Source organism: Gracilinanus agilis, chromosome 3 (genome assembly GCF_016433145.1).
Source record: "Gracilinanus agilis isolate LMUSP501 chromosome 3, AgileGrace, whole genome shotgun sequence".
Lineage (NCBI taxonomy): Eukaryota > Metazoa > Chordata > Mammalia > Didelphimorphia > Didelphidae > Gracilinanus > Gracilinanus agilis.
This window is the reverse complement of record NC_058132.1, coordinates 501,511,869-501,528,924: the sequence shown is the minus strand read 5'-3', so window position 1 is coordinate 501,528,924 and position 17,056 is coordinate 501,511,869. Positions and strand designations below refer to the sequence as shown.

Genomic DNA, 17,056 nt, shown 5'->3' with positions numbered 1-17,056 from the left:
ACACTTTTTCTTTGCTACGTACCTTGTAACTTTTACTTGGTGATAAAGAAAATTTGGTTGGAGACGGTGTAGAATGTTTTATTTCAGAATCTATATTTCGGGGTGAACCATTTTTACAATGAGAACCTCCTTCACTATATTCCTCAAGTTCTTGCATTACTGAATTAAGCATCTCTTTTACAGACTCCAAGGGAACTGGAAGCTAAAAATAAAAAAGCAAAAATCAAAGCCTTTGGTTTCAAATATGCTAACGTAAAGCCTGCTATGTGCATTAAATAACAATTTAATTCTCCTGTGATTAAAAAAAACTATAAATTATACAGCTCTCACATTTTTCATCCTAATATTTCCATCTGAAGGGACATGAGGTATTTAGGTAACCTTGAAAGTCCTTTCTACTTGAGTTAACACTAATACCTATATCAATAAAGTATAGCATTCCATACATAATTAAATGCTCATCAAGTCCAATCACTTCATTTCATAGACAAGGAAAAAATGCATAGAAAGTGAGGAAAAGCAGCATGGTAAACCACACTTTACCATTTATTTACCCGTACCACTCTGCATATTATACTTAACTTGTTTTGGTCTCATTTTCCTTATCCCTTCCACTTCATATTCTATGATTCTCTTTGGCTCGTCTATATTACACAATTAATAAGGGACAGAGGTAGCTCCTCTCTCATACTCTAATGTCCTGAATCCTGAAGGACTCCCTACAAAATTTTAAGAAGACACCTAACAACATTATTTTTGCTGTTTATTAATAAGCACTATAACATGATCTTCTGAAGCCCACAATTTATAATTCTCATCTCCTTTTCCTGTACTGAGCAGTAAATGACTTATTTCACTTGTCTATAAATTAAATGGCTTTGAGAGCACATTCTATATATACTGGTTCTAAAAATACGTTAACTGTTGGATTTGAAAGAGCAAAAAGAAAATTCTGAAGATAAGAAAACACATAACAGCAATAAAATCTGTCTACCATTAGAAAAAAAAATAATACCAATCTAAAAATTTTAGTTACCAACTAACTATGCACCAAGCACTGTGCTAGATGGAAAAAATGAGCGAGACAATCTCTTTCCAAGGAGCTAACAGCCCAATACAACATGTTCATCTCAGTGAGTACAGGATACATTCAAAATACCCACTATTTTAGGAGTATTGGTCACTGACAACTGGAAGAAACAGAAAAGATCTCGTGAAAGAGTCTGTACTTCAACTGAACTTTAAAAGGAAAAAGGATTCCAAGAAGAAGCTTTGTAAAAGAAAAGTATTCTGGGCCTAGGGGTCAGGATGTACAAAGGCCCAGAGGCAAGAGATGCAATGTCATGGATGAGAAAAAATAAGCCCAGCTGACAAGCATAGAGAAGGGCTTGAAGGAAGTAATGCATAATCATGTTACAAAAATAGACTGGATTGGGAAGTCCTGAGTTCAAATTTGACATCAGATACTTCTTAGCTGTGCAAGACCCTGGACAAAACCCCACTGCCTATCCCTTAACCATTTTTCTGCCTTGGGACCAATACATAGTATTGAATCTAAGTCAGAAGGTAAGAGTTTTAAAAAGAATGAATTTAGATCATGATGGAATTTTATACACCAAATTCAGGAGTTTATATTTTTTTCAGAAGGCAACGGGAAGCCACAGACATTTTCACAAAGAGAAGAGTTGTGGCCAAATCTGTGCTTTAAAATCATCAACTTAGCAGTTCTGTGGAGAATGGAATTGAGAGGGGAGACACAAGAGGCAAAGAGACTATAATTAGCACAATTATTTACAAAAGTCCAGGTGAAAGGGATTGAGAGAGTCTGAAACTGAGGCAAGGGAGCAATTGTGTGGAGAAAGAGAAACCAAAACCAAGATAGGTTAAGAAAGTGAAACTGATAACATGAGGTAACTGACTAGATGGGAGAGAAAAGAGGCAAGGGAGAATGAAAGGAAGTATGACTGAAGAATGGTGTGCCCTCAGTAGCATAGAGAAAGGTGGAGAAGGGGTAGGTTTAGGAAGAAAGATAACCTGTTTTGGACAAGTGAATTTGAGATACTTATGAGACATCAAAGTAGAGATGTCAAGCAGATAGTTAAGAGATGGGAGACTTGAGCAAAGCCCAGACATGAGCACTAGTTATGAAAATTTGGGAGTTATTGGCATAGAAATATAAATTCATGAATCTTGAAATCAATAGAGATTAACTGTATAGGGAAGAAGAGAGAGTCCAGAACTAAACTCTGGGTAGTGCATAGGGACAGGACATGGAGGATGAGACTGAGGACAAGTCTGACAAAGAAGAGAACAAGGCCACAGCAGTGTCATGAAAACTTGAGAAAGAGAGCATCTCAAATTACAAAAGATTATTGCATGACCCAAGATACAGCTTTTCAAGATAGAGCTGACTCATAGAAATGTTACCTGGCTAAATTACATAATGCAATTAACTTTAAGAAAGAAAAAAATATTTAAATGATCACTAAGTATACTACCTGACAAATCTACCCTAATTCTTGAACAATGCTTCTGACTAAAATCCTTTCCAATCTACTTAGAAAGCATTGCTTTTCTCATATATTTCACATGCACAAAAAACTAATGACTTCATACATTAAAAAGAAAGCTACTATACAAAGTCTAACTCAAAAAAGTAATTTTTGCTTAAAATAAATGGGTTCTTTTGGCAAAAGCTATAGCAGATATGGTGACTATCTTCTAAACCTACAGTACTTACTGAAGAAGTGTGATAAGAACCAGCATCACCAAGGCAGTTCAAGAACAGCAAGGAGTCTGTGTCTATGCTGAGGGTAAAAAGACACTATGACTGGAAGCACAAGTGGCTGTGATGATCAAACAAAACCAATTTTTTAAATAAATGGTCAATGCCATAAAAGATTATCTGATTGTCCTAAGGCTTAAAAATGTCAAGTCTAAAAGGATGCTGGCTGGCCCTTATGAGAAGTAAGTCTTTTGAACTGAGAAGAGACAAAAAAAACCAGTTTGGTTCTCAACTTCATTTTTTTTTTTCACAGTAAGAATAAAATATGAAGCTAAAATATTTACACATTCCTTAGTATCACATTTACTGTTTTGGAAAGGAAAGGTGTGAGTAAATTATACCACATGTGAGACTATGCATGTAAGAAAAATTAGTATTTGAAAGATATGGTCAAGTATGGTAACTTTAATTATACTGAACTAGATTTAAATGTATTTTCTTTTGAATCTTGGCTAAAAATCTTTTCTTTAGAAGACCCGACTGGAGATTTCTGAGGAACCTTGGTTGCTAGCATTATTGTTATAAGTCAGTTAGGGACAGCCTTTGTGCTGAGGGAAACTGAAGAGAAATAGAAAAACAATAAGGACAGGGACGCCTAAGCACTAATGTACAGTCTCTTAGCAAATCAATAGTGAATCAATATATCACCTTCAGGGGTTGCCCCTTTTCAAATTATTATCTTACTGGAGGCTTCCTATCTGTATTAGGGTTGAGTATTCCTCTGGAGAACTAATTAACAGTAAATGAAAAGCCTGGTCATTAAAAAGATGACCTGTTTACTAGAGAACTCATGTTAATTATTTTTCAAGGAGTGGTAGGAAAGACAGTGTTAAAAAAAAAGATCTGTAACAGTGAGACTTAAATGAAGGGTCACTGAATCTATGTTACTATATTTTAAATATTTGTTTGTGCTGTCATACCCATATTGAGCAGTTAAGTTTTTTGAGTGCAAGATGTATGTTTTGAGCTCTGCGTGTTTCCAAAGTGCCTGGCATAGTGCTTTTCACAAAGAAATGGTCAATAAATGGGTGAATCTTCCCTCATCCACCCCACCCCCACAAAAAAATAGATCTTTTAATTATTACTAAGCATTTTCTTTAAGGTTAGTAACATACAAAAAGTATTTGAAACTTTAAAATAAAACAAGGAGCTAAAAACATACAAAAGAAATTACTGCCTCACCTTCCTAGCTACAGCAGGATCTGTGCAACTTTCATCTGAAATCTTTATTAAGTAGTCTCTAGATTTCCGCAAGTAATTTTTACATTCTTCTCGTTCTTCTGGAGAAAGAGCATCATTCTCAATGTCTTCTGCTTTCCTATGAAAAATCTATGGTAAAAAATAAGATTTTGTGAAGCAGTGATTTTTTAAAAACTTAAACTGAAATATTATACATAGCATAAAACTTACCAGGGCAAGATTCCAATAGGAAACAACATTTTTAATAGCTTCAAATGCTGACATTGCATCTTCAGTTTTCCCATCAACTGCATCCAACATAGCAAATGTTATATGTGCTTCTTCCTCATATTCCCCAACTTCAGATGCCTGAGAAATATAAGTTAAGAAGAGTAAGAATTATTTGTTACATTTTTGTTATAAATCTAAAAAATAAACAACATAAAGCATTAACGTAAATCTAGCTAGCTTCTCAGCATTTTCATTACTATTAAAAGACTTTTCAGGAAATAAAGACAGATCAAATAGAGGATTATTGTTTATGCAAATTATTATCACTGTAACCTAGTAGAAAGAAACAAGAAAATAGTTCTACCACTGATTATTAAACAGATCACAACTTCTTTGTACTCGGGCAGTTTCCTCAGCTGTAAAATGGAAGACACATTTCACCATTAAATTCCCAACTTCATGCTGAAGTACCTGAATATCTGCACTATGAAAATGCTTGAAAAGAGGATCAATTGGTTCTGGAATATTACTCTTTTTTTTAATTGTCTTCAATAATGGCAAAACTTTCTTCCAGTAATGAACACTTCTTCCAATGTATTCCCGTTGATCATAAAAAGAATTAAGTCCACTGCCCTAGGATGAATGACATTATATTAAAACGACAGTTTTTAAAGCACATATTACTACCAAATATTAACTAATCTAGTTCAAACATAATCTCAAAATAACTGATACTCAAAATGCAACATTCATTCCCATTGAAAACACTAGAAAGTATAGGAATAGATGGGTCTTTCCTCAAAATAATAAACAGCATATGTCTAAAACTATCAGCAAGTATCATCTGCAATTGGGATAAGTTAGAAGCCTTCCCAATACGATCAAGAGTGAAGCAAGGATGCCCATTATCACCTCTACCATTTAATATTGTAGTAGAAATGCTAGCAGTAGAAATTAAAAAAAAAGGAATTGAAGGGATTAAAGAAGGCAATGAAGAGACTAAACTATCACTCTTAGTAGATGATATGATGGTCTACTTAAAGAATGCTAGACAATCAACTAAAAAGCTAGTGGAAATAATCAACAATGTTAGCAAAGTTGCAAGATACAAAATAAACCCACATAAATCATTAGCATTTCTATATATTTCCAACACAACTCAGTAGCAAGAGTTAGAAAGAGAAATTCCATTTAAAATCACCATAGACAATATAAAATATTTAGGAATCTATTTGCCAAGACAAACACAGGAATTATATGAACACAACTACAAAGCACTTTCCACACAATTAAAACTAGATCTAAACAATTGGAAAGACATTAATTGCTCTGGGTAGGATAAGCTAACATAATAAAAATGACAATCCTCCCCAAATTAATTTACTTATTCAGGGCCGTACCTATCAAACTACAAAAAACTTTTTTTACAGAATTAGAAAAAATTATAACAAAGTTCATTTGAAAGAACAAAAGATCAAGAATATCAAAGGAAATAATGAAAAAATGTGAAGGAGGGGAACCTAGCAATACCAGAACTTAAACTGTACTATAAGGCAGTGGTCATCAAAACAATATGATACTGGCTAAGAGACAGAAGGGAGGATCGATGGAGTAGAGTTGCGGTAAATATCCTCAGCAAGATAGTATACAATAAAACCAAAGATCCCAGCTTTTGGGACAAGAACCCAATGTTTGACAAAAAATGCTGGGAAAATTGGAAAACAGTATGAGAGAGATAAGATCTAGATCAACATCTCACACCCTATACCAAGAAAATTGAGAATGGGTAAACGACTTAACTATGAAGAAGGAAACTATAAGTAAATTAGGTGAACATTGAATAGTATACCTGTGAGATCAATGGGAAAGGAAAAGAATTTAAAACCAAGCAAGAAATAGAGAATATGATAAAATGTAAAAGAAATAATTTTGATTACATTAAAATAAAAAGGTTTTACATTAAAATAAAAAGCAAAACCAATGCAACCAAAATTAGAAGGGAAGCAATAAAATGGAAAAAAAAAATCTTTATAACAAAAACCTCTGGCAAAGGTCAAATTTCTCAAATATATAAGGAACTAAATCAACTGTACAAAAAAAAAATCAAGCCATTCCCCAATTGATAAATGGGCAAGGGGGATGAATAGACAGTTTTAAGTGAAAGAACTATCAATCAGCACATGAAAAAGTGTTCTAATGCAAATTAAAACAACTCTGAGGTACCACCTCACACCTAGCAGAGACTGGCTAATATGACAACAAAGGAAAGTAATAAATGTTGGAGAGGATACAGCAAAATAGGGACACTAATACACTGCTGGTAGAATTGTGAATTGATCCAACCATTCTGGAAGGCAATTTAGAATTATGCCCAAAGGGCTTTAAATGGCTGCCTACCCTTTGATCCAGCCATACCACTGCTGGGTTTGTACCCCAAAGAGATAATAAGGAAAAATACCCGTATGAAAATTGGAAACTGAGGGGATGCCCCTTCAATTGGAGAATGGCTGAACAAATTGTGGAATCGTTTGGTGATGGAATACTATTGTGCTCAAAGGAATAATGAACTGGAGGAATTCCATGTGAACTGGAAAGACCTCCAGGAATTGATACAGAGTGTAAGGAGCAGAACGAGGAGAACATTGTACACAGAGACTGATACACTGTAGCACAATTGAATGTAATGAACTTCTCTACTAGCAGCAATGCAATGACCCAGGACAATTCTGAGAGACTTATGAGAAAGAACGCTACCCACATCTAGAGAAAGAACTGTGAGAGCAGAAACACAGAAGAAAAACATTTCCTTGATCACATAGTTCGATGGGAATATGATTGGGGATGTAGACTCTAAATGATCACTCTATTGCAAATATTAATATGGAAACAGGTCTTGTTCAATGATACATGTAAAACCCAGTCGAACTGCTCATTGGCTGGGGGAGGGGGAGGGGGGAAGAAGGGAAGGAAAGAAAGGAAAGAACATGAATCGTGTAACCATGGAAATCCTAAATTAATTAATTAATTAGATGAAAATAACCGATGCTGAACCTTAGAATAAAGCAAGCTGAAATCTCAGAATTCATCCACTATTGTTTCTCATCTAATGAAGAACCCTGTAATACATTTTGCATAAATGGTCAGTCTGTGTTGAAAAAGTTCTAGTGACAAGAAACTCACTACTTCAATAAAGGAAAACCATTAGCTCTAGAGAAATTCTTTCTACTGAACCAAAATTCAGTTCTCTGTAACTTCTATTCACCAGTTCAAATTGTAAATATCAGAGTTTTCTACTTTATATCTCTTCTAATAAAAATTATTCTCTACTCACCACCCTCCTTACCTTCTCATTTTCAGTCTAAGTATTCTTTTACATAATGCTAACTTTATAAACCTAAGTTCAAACTTTGTAAATCCAGATTCAAATCCAGGCTCAGTGTGACCTTGGGAAAGTCACTTCTGTATGACTAGGAGGTAGCTAGATGGCTCAACTGATAGACTACTGGTCCTGGAGTCAGACTTCAAATCCAGTCTCAGAAACATTTCCTAGCTGTGATCCTGAGCAAGTTACTCAACCTCTGATTGAATGACAAAAAATAGATCTAATGGAGAAGAAAATGGCAACCAGTCCAGTATCCAAGACAAAACAACACCATGGAAAGCTGTAGTCCATGCAGTCGCAAAGAGCTATACAAGACTGAACAACAATAAAAACTTTAAGGGGCAGCTGGGTAGCTCAGTGGATTGAAAGCCAGGCCTAGAGACGGGAGGTCCCAGGTTCAAATCTGACCTCAGATACTTCCCAGCTGTGTGTCCCTGGGCAAGTCACTTGACCCCCATTGCCTAGCCCTTACCACTCTTCTGCCTTGGAGCCAATACACAGTATTGACTCCAAGATGGAAGGTAAGGGTTTAAAAAAAACAATAAAAACTTTACAAACAAGGTGAAAGTGGGAAAACAACTTCAAGTAGCTGAACCTAATCAAAATAATACTATATTCAGAATTTCCAAAATAACTATTTGTGTTTTCTTTTAAGACTTAGGATAATTCTTTCTCTTCAAGGAAAATATTTAAGTAACTTGAAAACTTACTGTTTTCTGAAGACTTTTAGCCCAATGAACAAGCAGAGCAGGTTGAAGACCATGTTTGCCTTGACCCCTTAGTGTGTTTATTTCATGCTGAACTAGAAGGCGTAATTTTGCAGAGGTTCCAGTTCTAAAAAAAAATTATTAAAAGAACATGGATGTTGCATGAATCTGAAGCATTTAATTTTTAGAATTAACAATCTTCACAAGAGCTGAATGATGTAGATCAAAAATGATATGTACTTATTCCTAATAAAAGAGTAATAGAGGTTAATACTTACACTGCTTTTCTGTGAATAAGATTATAAGCTGCATCCCACCAGGATTTTTGTCGGTCTGTACAAAGCTGTTTGCATACAGGTAGTGGCAAGCATGGAGGCTGATGTGAATTGTAATGAAAACTGGATTTCTCTTGTAACTGTAGGTGGCTGGTAAATATCACACCAAGCAGAAATACCTGTTTTCATTAAAAAAAAAATAATCTTGAATTAAAGAGAACCTCTCCAATTCAAATTTGATTATTTAAAATCTTACTTACTTCAAGATCTAATAAACAAATTGACTCAGGAGCATTAGTTTCGAGTCTTGAGGTTTCTTGTGGCAAATGATGAAAAAGCTGTTTTAGCCATTTTCGAATTGCAGGCAAGGTAGAAAATGAGCTCCATTGTAATCCAAGCCAAGTGAGGTGCTGAAGGCTACCATTATGTGCTCGAATGGCCCCTATAAAGGCAAAGTAATAAACTTTAATGAAAAAAAAAATCAGCTTTTTGAATGTGGATCAGATTTTCTTGCATAGTTCATTGATTCATGCTATGTTTATTTTAATTTCCAAATAGTTTCCCTTCAATATATTTCAGAAGTGTTTATCTCAAGCAAATGCCTATAATCCTTATAGATCTTTTTTCCTATCTCATTAACTGAAGATTTAAATTTGTTTGATCAAATCATCATCCCATCAACATCCCAAACGAAAAAAATATATACTGAAAAATCAGAAAACTTAATGTTTAAGCCTTTAAACCAATGGAAACCCCAAAAGCCTACTAATGAAAGCCAAATGACTTAATACAAAAATGATACTGAAAAATTAAAGAAATAATCAAAATCTAAATAAGATAAAATTAAATGGGAGATAAAAGGTAGTAAATGTACATTTTTATAAAAATTCAAGTACAGGATAGGATGAAGGAGATATTAAAAAAATTTTTAATATCATTTTTACATTTGGGCTTAAGTTTATACAAAGGCTTTTTCTCAAAATACCAGTGGGTAAGGTGAATAAAGAGAGTATTATATCAGTATGACACAAAGAAACTGAGAAAATGTTAAATAACTTATCAAAGACCATGATAGTGTGTGTATAATCTTGTCTTGTATAGAGCCAGGGCACTAACTCCAAAAACTTCTTTCCACTGTATCACAGTTCTTAAAATGGCATCATGGATCCTTTTTTGTCAGTCTTTGAATGCTTTCTCAAAATAATGCTTTTTTATTTAGACCCAATTACCTCATTCTTAGAACTTTTCTGTCTTAGAATCAATACTTTAAAAGTAAGGTTTTTTTTTAAACTATTTTTTAATGCATAAAATACACAGGATTGCAAAAGAAATCAAATGTACTGAAATGGTTATCAAAACATTTTAAGAGTTTACAAATTAAGGGGGCAGCTGGGTAGCTCAGTGGAGTGGATTGAGAGCCAAGCCTAGAGACGGGAGGTCCTAGGTTCAAATCTGGCCTCAGACACTTCCCAGCTGTGTGACCCTGGGCAAGTCACTTGACCCCCATTGCCTACCCATACCATTCTTCTGCCTTGGAGCCAATATGCAGTGTTGACTCCAAGACAGAAGGTAAGGGATAGATAGATAGATAGATAGATAGATAGATAGATAGATAGATAGATATAGACAGACAGACAGACAGATAGATGAATAGATGAATGAAATAAAGAGTTTACAAATGCATATATAATGATTCTAACATGCAAACAAATATGACTTAGATGTTTTTGACTGCATATCTTACCAATATCATATCTAGCCAGTTCTTCAGGTTCTGGGGTTTGTATGCTAATATTTCTAATATCATCACTACCCAAAAATGATTTATCCTTAGGTGACTGGCTATCAAACAAGGCATCATATAAGGCAGACTGTCCACTCTTATTGGCAAATGATTCCACAACCTCTTTTAAGAAGTCTTGCTTGCCACGACTTAAATTTAGCAGCATATGGCCTGTAAAAGATACATATTAAATAATTATTCATATATCAAAAGTTTAGGCATATTACATTTCCTTAGAATTCCCTCTAATGTTTTCACTCAAATTAGGTGTGATAGTCCATATTTAGATCTTATTTTTTCAAACCCCCAAACTTAAAACAATGCTTTATATCATAATTTTTTAAATGTTTGATAGTACCTGAATATGTGTATCAATATGTCAAGAGCAGAAACTAAGAAAACGTTTGAAAATCATTGAAAAGTAACATTTTATTTTCAGGACTGAAAGAAAGCATTTCGAGTGTAGAGCTTATGGAATATTACTGCACCATAAGTAACGATGAGCAGACTTTTTTTTTTTAAACTTGGAAAGGACTATGGCAAGATAATGAACAGTGGATTGAGTAGAATCAAGAGAACATTATACACGGCAACAGAATGCTAGAAGAATAAATTGTGAATGTAACGTTACCCTCAGAAAGTATATAGAAAAAAAGAAACATGAAAGAATTAATTTATATGTACACTTTGGACTTCCTGATGATATCTTCTGTGATACAGAAAGGGTGCAAAGGGGTGAGACACTTGGGGATAAGATTATACAGATATAAAGAAAAGTAAGCTAAACATATGAGATCTGTGATTTCATTTGTATACTATCTTCTTTTTCTTTGTATATGGAAATGTTTGTTTTGTTTGGTTTGGGAAAATTTAGGAAAAAATCCAAAAAAGTGTACAGTTTAAAAACAGTCACGGAAAAATGGCAAATAGATAAAGACCTACTCAACTAATCTAATGGTAGGGAATCCTCTAGCTGTTTTGGGGGGCATAAAGTTTACTATTCATAAGGCAGTTGTGGCCTTTCATTACTATTTGTGGAAGATCCTTGAAGTAAATTCATCACACATATTTGAATCCCATACCCATCTGTGTCCCTTATATGCAAAAGGATTTTAAATATTTGCTAAAAGAATGAATCAACCTAGAAATCTCAAAGCACTTTATGCATACTTCTCCTATGCAATTATCTTGCATTGTAAGTGTGGACATACACATATGTGTATATATATCCTAACATACAAGTAAACTATAGAATCAACAAAACTGTTATTACCTGTTTGGCTCAGACGATCATAGGCCATCATTTCCAACAAATTTTGTCCAGCATTATCTCCTTTCATTAATTTGGTCTTTGGTCTTGGAACCTGATGAAAATATTGGAAATCAGAGGCTTAATTCAATAATATGAATTTTCCTCAAAATTCACAGGTTTAAGATATAAAAGGTATACTGAAAGCCAATGTCCATCTTAAAAATACAGAATTAATCAATAAAAAATATACTAAAAGTGTCCCTAAGGAATTATCTTTTACCACACAGATATTCAATTTAACTTCAGTTACAAATGTTCCTGGAATGAACCATTTACATAAAATGTTGCACACAGACTCTAGTAACATAAATACCAAATGTTTAAATGCTCCTATCAAGACAAAAGTCTTAAATTACACAGCATGACATATTGGACATAGGAGCCATGAAGAAATGGGTTCAAACACCACCTCTGAATCATACTGACTAGTGACACCAGCCCAGTTACTTCTTAGACCTTTGGGCAACTCTCTAAGACAAAACTTGCACAGAAAATTCTCCCTACTTGTTCCAACAGGTGGAATTCCTTCAAACCATGAAGCCTCAGGTTTTGTCCTTATCTCTTAACCTACCTCCCAACCATAGAGTGACCTGGTTGTTGTTAATGGACAAAAATTCAAATAGCGAGGAACAGAAAATTAGAATGAAACATTTTCGTTCAAAATTTTAGAAATATTTTTTATTTTCAGTTCCAAATTTTCTCCCCTTCCTTTAAAAAGGCAAGAAACATAATACTCATTATACATGTAAAGTCATACAAAATACAATTCCATATAAACCATATTGCAAGACCCCCCAAAAAGCAGGAAAAATAAAATGAAAATTATATTTTTCAATCTGCACTTAGAGTTCATTATTTCTCTGGAGGTGGATAACATTTGTCATCAGGAATCTTTTGGAATTCTTTTAGAATTTAGATGATTGTGCTGATCAGAGTATCTGAGTCTTTCGCAGTTGATCATTGTTACAATATTACTATTACTGTGTACAAAAGTTCTCCTGGTTCTGTTCACTTCACATTGCATCAACTCACATAAGTTTTCCTAAGGCAGTGACAGCAAACCTAAGGCACAGGTGCCAAAGATGGCACATAGAGCACTCTCTGTGAGTAATTGGCCAACCTCTCCATCCCCAGAGTTTGTTACTAGAAAGGATAAGGGTCTTAAGCAGAGCTGTTGCCCTCCCTCTCTCCACCATGCCTGATGACATTTTTCCACATCACCTGCCCCTCTGCCCAGCAGCCAATTGGAATGCACAGTGGGGAGGTAAGGTAGACAGCTGATAGGTGGCAGAGCTAGAGAGGAGGAGCGAAGAGCTCAGACCACTCTCCTCCCCCTCTCTACACTCGCTGAGAAGATTCCTCACTTCACCTGCACTTCCTCCCTCCCCTGTGTGAGGTAAGGGGGTGGGGCACAGCACAGACTCTAAAAGGTTCGCCATCCAAAATTAGGACACAAATACACTGCTGGTAGAGTTGTGAATTAAGTGATCCAACCATTCTGGAGGGCAATTTGGAACTATGCACAGACAGCTTTAAGAGAAGGTCTACCCTTTGACCAAGCCATATCAATACTAGGTTTGTACCCCAAAGAGATAATAAGGAAAAAGACTTGTACAGAAATATTTACAGCTGCATTCTTTGTGGCAGCAAAAAATTGGAAAATGAGGGAGTGTCCATCAACTGGGGAATGGCTGAACAAATTGTGATATCTGTTAGTGATAGAATATTATTGTGCACCACTCTGGCTGGCAATTTGGAATTATGCCCAAAGGGCTATAAAAGAATGCCTGCCCTTTGATCCAGCCATACCACTGCTGGGTTTGTACCCCAAAGAGATCATAGATAAACAGACTTGTAGGAATTTATAGCTGAGCTTTTTGTGGTGGCAAAGAACTGGAAAAGGAGGGTGTGCCCTTCAACTGGGGAATGGCTAAACAAATTGTGGTATATGCTGGTGATGGAATACTATTGTGCTAAAAGGAATAATAAACTGGAGGAGTTCCAAGTGAACTGGAAAGACCTCCAGGAACTGATGCAGAGTGAAAGGAGCAGAGCCAGAAGAACATTGTACACAGAGACTGATATACGGTGGTAAAATCGAATGTAATGGACTTCTGTACTAGCAGCAATGCAATGACACAAGACAGCTCTGAGGGATTTATGGTAAAGAACGCTACCCACATTCAGAGGAAGATCTGCAGGAGAGGAGATAGAAGATAATCAATTGCTTGAATGCATGGGTTGAGGCAGACATGATTGGGGATGTAGACTTGAAACTACCACACCAATGCAACTAACAATATGGAAATAGGCCCTGAACAAGAACACAAGTTTCAACCAGTGGAAATGTGCGTCGGCCATGGGTGGGGGAAATGCGGGGGGTGAAGGGGAAAGTAGGGGTATGAAGCTTGTAAACAGGTTAAAAATGAATATTAATAAATGTTTTTTTTTAAAAAAAAAAGAATATTATTGTGCTGAAAAGAATAAAGAACTGGAGGAATTCCATGTGAACTGTAACGACCTCCAGGAATTGATGCAGAGTGAAAGGAGCAGAACCAGGAGAACATTGTACACAGAGACTGATACACTGGTAAAATTGAATGTAATGGACTTCTGTACTAGCAGCAATGCAATGACCTAGGACAATCCAGAGGAATTCTGGAGAAAGAACACTATCCACATCCAGAGAAAGCACTGTGAGAGTAGAAGCGCATTAGAAAAATATGTGTGATCCATCACATGGTTCGATGAGGATATGATTGGGGATTCTGACTTTAAAAGATCACTCTAGTGCAAATATGAATAACATGGAAATAGGTTTTTGAACAATGATACATGTATAACCCAGCAGAACTGCTTGTCAGCTTCAGGAGGGGAGAGACAATTAAAAACAAAAAGGTTCACCATCACTGTCCTAGGGTTTCTGAAACCACACACACTTTCTTCCCCTTGTCATTTTGTTCCGCACGATAATATCCCATTGCGATCATATACCACAACTTATTCAATCAATCCCCAACTGAAAGGCATTTCCATAATTTCCAATTCTTTGCCTCCACAAAAACTTTCTATAAATGTTTATGCATATAAATCATTTTTTCCTTTTCCTTTGGATTCTTTGAAATACAGACCTGGTAGTGATATTGCTGGGTCAAAAGTATGTAGTTTTATAGCCCTTTGGGCATAGTTTGCAAAATGGTTAGACCAGTTTACAGCTCTGCCAAATGCAGTAAAAGTGTATTAGGATACCAATTTTCTCTAATCCTAGTCATCATTTATCATTTTTCTTTTCTGTCATGTTAGTCAGTGAGAGAGGTGTGAGATGGCACCTCAAAAGTTGTTTAGTTGTTTTAATTTGCACTGTTCTAATTATCAGTGATTTAGAGCATTTTTTCATAAAACTATTGATAGCTTTGATTAGGATACTAATTCTTCAATAGGAAATCAGGCACCTATATTTATATATTTTTCAAAAACTTAAAAAAAATTACCATCCTACTACTACAAACATTAACAAATAAGCATCCTGTGACACAGAGGGAGGGAAAAGGCAGCAATTTTGATGTAGTCCAAGTGGCTCTGGCTTTTCTAACTGTATAGTATGTTGATCACACAGCAACTATTCCTTTTGTAAATGGGCAGCTCCAAAATTATGCCAGGTTTAAGAAGTCATTCATAATCCAAGTTACTTGAATGGCTCTTAGCTTCTAATACTGTATTAACTACTCACTTCCAGTTACCCCCACCTCCCCCCAAAAAACTAAGCTATTCAAAGTTTTAGAGTCCATGAACCCAAGATCTTTGAACAGACTACACCCAAAGATAAGCATGACTGGATCAATCTTTAACTATTAAACTTCTAACATCACTTAAGATGTAGGAATCAGAAAAGTAATGAATAAGGAAATGAAAATTTTTATTTATAGATTTGCTACAGTTATTCATTCACCTATAGATCATGGGTTAAATAGAAATTAAATACTTAAATTATAACTAAAAACAAAGAAACCATTATTTTCCCTGTTAACATAAAACCAACCCTATGCCTCACCAATTCTTTAAAAACTTATAATTAGAAATTGTTCAAGATTTTGAGAAACCATACTTATAAAAATAGGAACTACCAATTTATACACTTCCCTGAATATTGCAAGGAAGTGGCATTCAATATTTAAAAGGTATATTAATATAAGCTTTGAGAATTTCTAATAGATTTCAATCATATGCCCAAGGAATGGCTCAGACTAGATAATCTCAAGGAGGCTGATCAATAGATTGAATATCTCTTAAGTCATAAAGAATTCAAAAATTTGTGCACAATGAAGGGATTATTCATAGTAATGAAATCATGGGTCACTGACTACTAAAGTTACTCCACCCTACGTATAGTCAGCAGTGATGTTCTGAAAGGTCTTTTTTTCCCCTTTGACTTGGTTTTATTTTTTCTAATGTCTCCTGAAGCTTCCACTTGACCAATTTTATTTTTAAGATATTATTTTCTCGTGAGCTTTTGTACCTCTTTTACCATTAGGCAAATTCGTATTTTTAAGATATTATTTTCTTCAGTATTTTTGTGCCTCTTTTACCAAGTTGTTAATTCTCTTTTAACAATTTTCTTGCATCATTCTCATTTCTTTTCTCAATTTTTCCTCTACTATTTTTATCTCTTTAACTCTTCTTGTTGGGCTTGGTCCAAATAGCTTTTTTGCCCTTTAAGGCTTTCCTTGGAGCTATTTTCACTTGCTGTCTCTTGAGTTTATGTCTTGATCCTCCCTTTCACGTTGCTTATTTTTCAAGCCTATTTCTATGACTTTGAACTTCTATGTTTAAGTTGGGTTCCGCTCACCTAGGGTTGAGAAGTCACTGTCCCAAATTTTAAGCTTTTTTCAGAGCTAGATCTAGAGGTCTGCCAAAAACTTTTCAGTGTTACTAAAGTGCTGTTATCCTGAAAGAGGTATGGTAATGCACTCCTAGTATTTACACAAGGTCCTATTGCTACCCCCCGCACCCCCCGAAGCTGCAAGTTCTAGTGTTCCTCCTGCCCTAGAACTACAACCAGGGCCACTGTTCCCTTGTAACCAACCAGGAGTGTTCTTCTGTAGCCTGGAATTGTTGACCCAGAACTATATATGGCCAATGAATGGAGCTGCCAAAAAGTGCCCGCTCCTGTTCCCTGTGTCAGCTCAGTGTCCTATAATTGTTTCCTAGCCAGTTAATGTCCACTTTCTCTACTATCTCTGGTTGAGAGCTTCTAAAATTGCTCCTACTGCAGCAGCCTCCAAAGGTCCACCACTGGAGTTGCAATCATGTGTACTCAGGCTGGCTCCCACCCTAGGTGTCACAAACCTTCCTTACGGACCACCTAAGTTGTTTCTGGCAGGAAAAATGTGTCCACTCAACCT

General features: G+C 35.4%; 1 protein-coding gene across 1 annotated transcript in view; it reads right to left on the bottom strand.

The window, feature by feature from the left end:
- The window catches only part of RANBP2 (RAN binding protein 2), a 70,237-nt gene that overhangs the window by 23,014 nt on the left and 30,167 nt on the right, over positions 1 to 17,056 (bottom strand). The window contains exons 8-16 of the mRNA XM_044669320.1: positions 11,616 to 11,706; positions 10,304 to 10,513; positions 8,820 to 9,001; positions 8,563 to 8,738; positions 8,288 to 8,411; positions 4,667 to 4,828; positions 4,196 to 4,333; positions 3,968 to 4,114; positions 23 to 202 (exon numbers count right to left, since the gene is read on the bottom strand). Coding sequence (XP_044525255.1) covers positions 23 to 202; positions 3,968 to 4,114; positions 4,196 to 4,333; positions 4,667 to 4,828; positions 8,288 to 8,411; positions 8,563 to 8,738; positions 8,820 to 9,001; positions 10,304 to 10,513; positions 11,616 to 11,706 — 1,410 coding nt within the window. The remainder of the gene's footprint in view (positions 1 to 22; positions 203 to 3,967; positions 4,115 to 4,195; positions 4,334 to 4,666; positions 4,829 to 8,287; positions 8,412 to 8,562; positions 8,739 to 8,819; positions 9,002 to 10,303; positions 10,514 to 11,615; positions 11,707 to 17,056) is intronic.